Here is a 10099-nt window from a genome sequence, read left to right on the forward strand (position 1 = left end):
GATGCTTATCTTGCTGGGATCCTATGGCCTCAGTTGACTTCCTGCCCTTTGGGTGGGGGGCTGGACTCAATGATCTTCCGAGGTCCCTTCCAGCCCTGATGTCTATGAAATCTATGAAATGGGATTGTGAGCCTAGTGTACGGGCACAGGGATTGTGAGAGTCCCAATGTAAGGCACTGGAATGCGGGTCCTAGAGTGAGAACTCTGTATTATAAGCGAGGTGTTAGGCTATGTATGCTAAGCCTGAGTGTTAGGCCAAGGATGTTGTCTGTGAGGCACGGGACACGGTATAAGGGGACGTTCGGAGCCATGTAAAGACCCTTGGCATCAGGGCAAGTAAATGGGCAGCTTCCTGCCTTGTTACCAACTTTACATTGGATTCGTCAAAGGCATGGCGGGCGAGGTAGGTGGGCAGTTAGCCCTGAGACAAGTGGGCAGGTCAATGATTCAAAGAGCCCTGGGACACACACTTGTTACACCATCCTTAAGAAAGAGAAGAAAGAGGATCCAAGGAACTACAGGCTGGTCAGCCTCACCTCAGTCCCTGGAAAAATCATGGAGTAGATCCTCAAGGAATCCATTTCTAAGCACTTGGAAGAGAAGAAGGTGATTAGGAACAGTTAGCAGGGATTCACCAAGGGCAAGTTATGCCTAACCAACCTGATTGCCTTCTTTGATGAGATGATTGACTCTGTGGATGTGGAGGGACTAGTGGACATGATATACCTTGACTTTAGCAAGGCTTTCGATATGATTCTCGCAACATTCTTGCAAGCAAGCTAAGGAGGTATGGATTGGATTAATGGACTGTAAAGTGGATAGAAAACTGTAGTGCTATTTATGACAAAGTTGGTGCTAGTGTCTGTAGAACTGCATCTGCTGACTGAATGCTAGCATGTCAGTTAAGGTTTCCACGACATTCAACACTATGGCACTTGACTAAGTTAGTGAAATTGTGGTCACATTTTGGCAGAGTTCCAGGTTCGAAGAATCTTGTCATATCCTGCCTTTGACTAAATAGGGAGTTGCTGTAGTTACTGTATATACTGAATGACTGAAACCAGAAGATAATATTGCTTATTTAATTGTATTTTTTCTAGAGTATGTATGCACAGAAATTGCTTATTGCTCAAGAATTCACACTTAAACTTTTTCATAGTAGTTACTGTAGTAATTTAACCTTCCTATTGTCAGTAAATCTGTCAAGCAGACAGTGAATACTTAATATGTGTAACTGCTTCTCATGCTGGTTTTCCAAAACCTTTTATTAAAATACAGTTATTCCTCAGTTACTGAACCAGCTTAAGTCAAGCCAGGAGAGTGATTGCTGAAGTAGACCTTTAGAGCATTTTAATATATGGTTCTGTTATTTTGCAACTAAAAACAGTCTTTTCATGCGGTTGCAGAAACAGAGGTTTTGTTGTTTGCAGGCTATAGTAATAAAAATAGCTCATTCACAAGCTGAGGAGTTAGTGTGGTATCATTCACTACACATTGCAAAAGACAGTTTTATGCTGCTGCAACCTTATGGCCAATCTAAAATATTGTTTTCAGTTATTTCATCAATAGGCTGAAACAATTGCAGAAGAGCAATGAATCTTAAATTACATACATTTTTCATTATCTGCCCTTTTCAGAAAAGAATTCCCATGCTTCTTTCATCCCTAGTGAATGTGATTAATCTTTCTCTTATCAGCAAATAATACTTAAATCATTTTGCTTTCGCTAATCAAACAGAGAGAGTTTAGCAGAACTAGACTATTTCTGCAAGGCAAAAACCATGTCTACCTGCATGCTTGCACAGTGCTTAGCATAATATCTCAATTCTAACACGTTTTTGGGCACTACCACTGTACAAGTCGTAAAATGAAAACAAAAGAGTCAAAATAAAAAAGCCCTTATTTTAAGAAAACAGATTATTTTTTGAATGTTTAAAGATTTTGTAGCAATCTTTGAACATGATCTACTGGGTACTAACAAGTACATCTTACTCAGAAAAGTTTGGGAGAAAGGAATACATTTATACCATGACATCCATACAGAACTTACTTGTTAACTTTCTATAACCAAACTAGCTGTTGTTTAATTTGATGCAGATAGTTGCCGGGGCTGTCCCACTTCTGGTTTAGCTTTGCTCATATGTATATTGATGGGGCTAGTCCTAAAATTTCTTTTCTCTTACCATGGTTTAGAAAAGAAAATCAGGACCTATGTTAAAATGGGCTTGAATAAATACAGCAATTTACTTAATTGAGTTCAGCTTGGCTGGCTATGTTTCTTCACATCCCACAAAATTATTGTAAAACCTTTGGACTTTAATATACTATAGTCATAAAGGCAACAATATGAACTATTTCTTACCTTTATGATCTGTTTTAATCAGATATTTTGAAAGCATTCAGCAAACTAATATAACTGACATTTCTAGAGAGCTTTTCAACCAGAGTTCCCAAAAAACTTGGCAGACTTTATGGAATTAATATACTGTCCCTCGGATTCCTTCTCCTTGATTTTTTTTTTTTTTTTTTTTTTTTAAGTAGGAAAAGAGAAGAAAGGCACTTATTTAATGGGTGATTGTTAAAAATTGCCATTATTTTAATGGGTGGCTTCCTAGGCTGCCTGTGACTTACAGCACTAATGATGTAGTACATGCTCTAGTTTGGCTTTCCAAGCCATTTCAGTTTACCCGTTAAAGCTCAGGATTAGAAGCATTTTAACTTCAGGGTTTTTCTTCAACAGTAGATGAGAGGAAGGCAGGATAGGGAAAAAGTGATTGAATAAGAAAAGGGCAGTTGAAATGACATACAGTAATGTAAGACATGGAAAGAAAAACACTTCACTGTCTTATGCTAGAGGGCCAGTTTGAAATTATCAATGTCTGTGATGCATCCATTGATTATTACACCTCTGATAAAGAGATTATATTCTACATTGATAAATGTAATCAGTGGGAGTTGGCAGATTTCATAAATCACACAGCAGTGTTACACAAAGGGCTATAGGGTGGTGAATATCTTTAAACTTAAGTAGGCAAACTACTGATATTCAGCTGGAATCATGTGATCGCAAAAAGTAGAAACTTGTCTGTTTATACCATGGCCTCGCATGCCATGCTGAACGTGGCATGCAAGGCCATTTTGCTTGGCATGTCATGGCCAGCCCCGGCTCTGGGTAGCTGCTGCCAGCGACAGAGCCCAGGCTGCTCCCAGCAGGGCTTTCAGCATCCCAGCTGCCTGCTGGGAGCAGCCTGGGATCCCGGCTGGCAGCAGCTCCCCAGAGCCAGGGCCGGCTGTAGCTGGGAGGCTCCAAACAGCTGTGCTGGGCTCCAGGCTCTGGCATCAGCTCCGCACTGGCGTGTGCAGGTACACCTCGGAGTGGGCAGTGGGGGAGGGGCCTGAGGCAGCACAGCCCTTGTCTCTCCTTTACTCCAAGCACAGAAGTATTGAGCCCAGTGCAGCTGTTTGTAGCCAGGCCGGGTTCTGGGCAGCTGCAGCAAGCAGGCTGCAAACACCTATGCCGGGATGCACCTTGGGGCAGACAGCGGAGCAGTACAGCCCACCCCGAGGTGCTTGTGCGGTTGCTGCCAGCATGGAGCTGATGCCGGAACTGTTTGCAGCCTGCCCGCTCCTTGCTGCAGCTGCCCAGAGCCCAGGCTGGCTACAAACAGCTGCGCTGGGCTCAAAACCTCCGTACCAGGAGCAGGGGAGAGACCAGGGCTGCGCTGCCTCAGGCCCCTCCCCCACCGCCCGCTCCAAGGCACACCTGCATGTGCTAGTGCAGACCTGATGCCAGAGCCTGGCACAGTTATTTGGAGCCTCCCGGCTGCAGCTGGCCCTGGCTCTGGGGAGCTGCTGCCAGCTGGAATCCCAGGCTGCTCCCAGCAGGCAGCTGGGACGCTGCAAGCCCTGCTGGGAGCGGCCCGGGCTCCAGCAGCTAGCCAGAGCCAGGGTAGCTGCTGGCAGCCACAGAGCCCGGGGTGGGGGGCAAGGGGCAGTAGGGCTGTGGGGCAGGGGCTTTGGGTGGAGGGCAGGGGGCACAAGCAGGGCATCCTGCCATGTACCCCTTGCCCTAATCTCGTTTTTCTGCCATGCCGGCACTCCGGCACCTTCCAAGGTAGGCATTGTGGTGTTTTTCGGCACTCCGGCCAAAAAGTGTTGCCTACCCCTGGTTTATACCGATAATAAGCTTATTCTTTTTCGGTATAGCTACAGGGGTCTAAACAGCACAGTAACTGCCCATAGGCATGCTTTTTTCCAATGTATGGGTAAGGGAGCTTGTTCCTCTTGGATAAAGCTGCTTAACATTTTCCACATGCTTATGGACAACTAATTGTAGAGTTACAAACAAACCCTGTAGTTAATATGCTCATAAATTCATATTCTTGCTTACCTCATAGTAACTTGTTCATATATTCATAGCATTTCACTCCAATACAGAACTGATATTTAAGAATATTGGATGAATTAGTATTTTGATTTTGTATTTTTGATGTAAATGATTTTATCATTGTATTTAGTGAATTAATATTATTTAGAATAAAAAGTCACGAGCTCTGAGGTTATGTAATGCCATGATTAAGGCTGCCTTTGCAATACTAATTTGGTCCTTTTGTGTGTATGCATTGATACAGTCTTTAATGATATGACATACTGTTTTTTTTACATGAATCTGCCTAATTCAGTTCAGTCTCGGCTCTTATTGCACAGCTTCCAACCCTAACACTAAATGCAAAATTAGTAATTTCCTCATGGGCTTCTTTTACGGTGTCATCATTCTTGTATCTGTGAGCATCACAGATGTTAATTTATCTTCAAAGTGCTCCAGCATTCAGAGATGATTTTGATATTCCCATTTATTGATAGAAAGCTGAGACTCGAGAGACTACGGCCACAACTGTCACAGGCATGTATAATTTGAAAATCTAGTTGAGGCTCTGATTACTGAGTTTTCAGTGTTCAGCATCTTTACCATTCTGGTCCCAGGTGGTTTAAATTATATGTATCAAAAGACGAGGAGCACATGTGGCATTTTTACACACGCAAGCGCTGCAGCACCAGGCACTTTGAAAAGTACTCGGCGCTGCAACGCATGCAGTTGTATAAGTGGCAAAATGCATGTCAGTGCTGAGAAAATGGCAGCGGCGCACTTTTGAATTAAAACACCTAAGAAGCGCTGTAAATTCAAAGGCACACCACTGCCATTTTCTGTGTGCTGACATGCATTTCACGGCTTATACAACTGTATGCAGTGCAGCACAGTTTGCCTCAGCTCATGTGCAGAGCAAACTTGATTAATCAAGTCTGTTTAAAAGTGGCAGATCTCTGGCATGTCATGGGGAAAAAAGTATGTGTATAAATGCCCATGATTTGTAAGTATCTGAAAATTGTGATTTGGGTGATTCCCCCTCCCCCCTCCTGAGTTGCTTCTATTTCTATTTTTGACTAGCTCCTTCCCATTCCCCTTTTTCTGCTGCTTGCTGTTCTGCGTGAGAGTTGTGGAGTAGGAATTTCTGGAAGATGTTGTTCACCTCTAACAATTTTCTACTGAGAGTGTGTGGGCCTGTGATTTTCAGGGGTTTAGAAGATGGCCAGGTTTGGGAAGTTTTCACAAGGAATGCAAAGACATATTCCTGACACTAGGGTGAAACTCCTGTTAAATGTCAAGTCCCTGTTCCAAAGCAGGGAGATGCTATCATTTCTCAGTAAGATGGCTGAGAGCTCTTTAATATAGACAAAAGAGCTTAGTTTTTTGGTAATGTAGTCCTTTGAAATTGTTGAACTAGTTTAACTGGAACTTTCCAAAAAATATTTAGCCTGAGGCAAAAACCTAGCATTTCAGCCTGAAATTTTCAATTAAAGTTTGGAAAGTTATAAGCAGCTATAAACAGAATCTTATAATGGGAAGTGTCAGGCAGCCTTAACTATAGGCAACACTACCAAGTCTGCATATAATAAAAGCCATATTTTTAGTCATGTAGATTTCTTGATCTTCAGATTACCTTTTCCTTAATATGACTTTCATGGCAGCTGTATTATCTTAACCAGAAACCTCAATGAAGCTGAAAGGAGAATGGCCAAGACTGAAGCAGAAGAAACATTTTGTTAAGGGAGGGTACTGTTACCATAAAGATTTTCCCATCCCCTTATTAGTGATGTGAAACAGCTAACCTGGTAGCACCATCTTGTGGTGTCTTTGGAGTCTGTCGTCTCCTTTATTATTTGTACAAAACACAATACAAACAGAACAAAGGAAAGCAAAACAAAACAACTGTCCCAGCCCCAGATAACTTTGATTACAAGTATATGACAAGAGACTAAGTCCATACTGACAGATAAGTAGGACAGCACTGAGAAACAAAAAGAAAATACTGGTCAGCATGATAGGTACCAGCATGATAGGTATCAGCATACCAGCTGCATCTTTATTATAAAGCTGTGTAGGTGTCACAGCCCAGGAGAGTTTTAAGGAGAGAATTTAAAAGTGAAAAATTAAGTGGCTTTGCAGATTCTGACTCCCATGCGGAGCTCCCACGCAGGGAAAGCACAAGTGGGTGATAAAAACTAATGCTGCTGGCAGAGCAGAGTTAGGAGCTGATGTATCCAAAAATACATCGGGGATGATAGGGATGTGAACAGGTAAATTATTAATTGTTTAACCGATAAACCAAGTGATAACGGATTAACTTACCAGTTATTGGTTGGTGCAGTCTGGCAGGGAAGGGGACTGGGGGAAGAAAGCCATGCAGTGCCCCAGAAGAAACCGTAAGGTGGCAGGGCAAGCAGGAGGGAGGGAGGAGTGAGGAGGAGGGAAAGGGGGAGATGGGAGGGGGTCTAGTATAACTAGGTTCCATTTGCAGCCTCCCCACCTCCTGTCACAAGCAAGCAGCCCAGGCTCCGGGAAGGCCCCTGCCACCCGTCATGGAGCCCAGGCTGCTTGTGGCAGGCAGCGGGGAGGCTACGAGTGGCTACATTTGGGTCTGCAGAGCCTAGATATAGATACTAGTCTCCCCTCCTCTTCTCCCCTACCAATTTAATCATTTAACCCTTGTAATTACAACCAGGTAAATGGTTTTTTGTTTTTTTTTAAATCAGCATTTACATCCCTAATGGAGGTAGTGCTAAAAATGAAGACAAGTAGTTAAGGAAAGGGGGGCCAATGTAGGAACACAGAAAGATGGTAACACTCCTTGAAATTTGATATTTGCCAGTAGTATTTTTAGTAGATAGAAGTAGGGAAAAAATTAATTTGTCAGTGTTAGTGAAGAGGTTATTACAGTAGTTGGGGTGTGGGTGAGTGTTTTTAGTTGTTGGTAGGGAGAGAAGGCAATATTATAGAGAGATTATGCAAGAGAAATGAGCAAGATTTAGGGACAGCCTGGGTGTGAAGATGTGGAGAGAGATCTGAGTCAAAGATAATGCCCTTGTTGCATGCCTTAGTGATGGTAGGGATGGTGGTTTTGTCCATGGCAACTAAGACAGGAAGAAGTGTTGGAAGAGCCCTGGGAAAAGATTAAGAGCTTTCTTTTGGTGAGTTGAAAATTGAAGATGGTAGCTGGACATTCACAAGGACATTGGAAAGACATTGGGTGGCCTACGAGTTATCAGTCTGGAAATGATAGCTGAAGTGCTCATGAATAAATAAAGACAGAAGGCAGAATAGAAGAGGAACAAGGACTGAGTTGAAAGAAGTTTAAGATGGGATAATGGGGATTCTCTGAACATGCGGAAGGCCTGCTAGGAAAAGTAAAGGGAGAGAACTGTGGCACAAAAGCCAAGTGAGGGCAGACTGTTAAAGAGGAACATAGTGGACTGTATGAAAGGTGGCTTGCAGGTTGTGAAGGGAAATAATGGAATATAGGGTCTGAGCATTGGCTAAGTTGTTATACAATTCAGCAAGAAATATTTCAGTTATTTACAAGAGGTGGAAATCAGAAGGCAATTACACATAGAACCAAAGGGAGAAGAGGTAGAAGCTGGAGAAGCAAGTAAGGTCAAGGTGAGTGTAGGAATACATTTCCAAACCAAACTTGGTTTTTGTGTTATTTAAAATCCAAAAAATAGACCTAAAACTAAAGTTATGTTTATTCTTAAGAATAATACAGAAATATAGTAATATATTGCTTTATATGGTAACATATGCATAGTTTCCATAAATATATAGTAAAACTAACTTCATCATGGTAACTTTTCAAAAATTGAAAGTTACCTACTTTTTATAGAGCAAATTGTTTTGTTATAATTTTTAAAATCAAGTAACAAATATATGTATTTATTACTTGATGTAACTAATTTTTGAATTTAAGAAATGATTTAATAAATGTCTGCATTTGCAAGTGGTGTATAATAGTTTGTTAAATATTAAATATAACTTTTTTTTCTTAATCAAGTACCTTTTAAAAATGGATCTGATAACAAAAATTTGAAAACATCTTGGTAGGTTAGTTTGGAGTGAAGAATTCATGTACCCCAGACTGTTTAAAAATTTACAGAAAAGGTTGGGTCTGAAGTGAAATTTAAATGTATTCTTCTGCTCTCATGTGCCTTTCTATAAGGGTGTTTTTAAAATGATAAGAAAATATTCTTGAAATAAACTTGAAATGTGCAAATACATCCATTTTGAAGCAAAGCAAATACTGTACATGCTTCAAAATGGTAGTAGTGCTATATCTTGTGTTCAAACAAATCCCGAGCAATAAGTGTATTTTTCCATTTTTAAAACCATAAAAATCAAGTATGAAAACATACCAGGCCACATGCATAGTTCGTATGGTTGATAGAGCATTTAATAGCTGGCTTAATCCTTGGTAATGGATGGTTATATAACATTGAATATATAAGTGGCTTGTTTCAAACTGCAGGGATTTTTGAATGCTTATGTCTTAAACGTGTGTTTAAAATCTCTCTCTTTATGGTAGAGAACTCTTCCATAAAAAGAGGTCTAAGAGATTAAAGTTATTCTTAAGATTAAAGTATCTTTTTATTTATTTTGGTTGATATATGACAAAGACTGTCAGCATGGTTCAATTTTCATAATATATTTCACTATTTTAATAGGTGAAACTTACATTTGAAACCTCAGTTTTTGAGCCAGAAGGAACATCTCAACAAAAGTATAAACAAGTACAATCATCTATGAACAATCTGGTGAAGCTTCTTTGGGGAGAAGATAACACAGATCTCCAACTGGCTATCCAAGGCGTGCCTCATATTGTTATGTACCTCACGCTCAAACTGGACTCTGAAACATCTAAAGACGAGGTATGTACCCAACCAAATAATGACACAAAAGATACCTGTTACAATATTAGCCATTGCTGTGATTTTCAGTAGAAGTGGTACTGATCATTTTGTGAGTAATTTTCCCATGATTTGGTTTCCCACAAAAAGTGTATGCCTGAAGTGTCAGAAAAAGGAGCCTAGTTTGCAGTGTTTCACTGAATTTTGAATTTCTGAAGTACTGCTAAAGATCTCCTGGTGACAAATAAGATCACAGGTCTGCAAATAAATTGGGAATATCTTCAATATTTAATCATTATCTGCCAAAATTTTATCACGCTGCTTTAAACACGCATTGAAGGCACCATACTAATGCATAGGATCCCTGCTTGTTTAACTTTTCTAATAAACGAACCAGGTAGCTTTGGCTACCTCCTAGTCTAGGGTCCATCCCTCTTCAAGATGATTTCCTGCTGTGGGTTAGTATTAGTTATGTGACTTAAATGGTGGCTGTCTATGATGAAATGCCAGTAATTTGGGGTTTCAGCTGTGCTAAAAATGCATGCAGAGGGAGACCAAGTTATCGAGTAAATGTAATATCTTTTATTAGACCAACTAAATAGTTGGAAAAATTGTTCTTTGCAAGCTTTTGGGCACAAACAACCTTCTTCAGGCATAGGGAGAGTCCACTGTTATTTTGTGTTCTCCTGAATGCAGTAGAAGCCAATATGCAAAATGCAGGTCTGTGAAAATGCAAATGCTTAGCAGTGAGGATCTGAGGGAATGGGAAACGAGGTGAGAGACAGGTAGGTGGGGAGGATGGGAAATGTTGACCCAGAGATAGAAGGTAGCTGGTAAAATATAGAGGGGTTATCTGGGTTTAT

The 10099-nt window shown here is 40.9% G+C and overlaps 1 protein-coding gene across 2 annotated transcripts in view; it reads left to right on the forward strand.

Annotated features, from left to right (window-relative positions):
* INTU (inturned planar cell polarity protein) overlaps positions 1-10099 on the forward strand; it is a 91855-nt gene that overhangs the window by 36337 nt on the left and 45419 nt on the right. For both annotated transcript variants that reach the window (XR_002100884.1, XM_019534026.1), the window contains exon 4: positions 9054-9257. Coding sequence is in view for 1 of the 2 variants with exons in the window: in XM_019534026.1 (XP_019389571.1) it covers positions 9054-9257 (204 nt within the window). In the remaining variant the exon portion in view is untranslated. The remainder of the gene's footprint in view (positions 1-9053; positions 9258-10099) is intronic.

This window comes from Crocodylus porosus, unplaced genomic scaffold (genome assembly GCF_001723895.1).
Source record: "Crocodylus porosus isolate Cpor-Errol unplaced genomic scaffold, CroPor_comp1, whole genome shotgun sequence".
Classification (NCBI taxonomy): Eukaryota; Metazoa; Chordata; order Crocodylia; family Crocodylidae; genus Crocodylus; species Crocodylus porosus.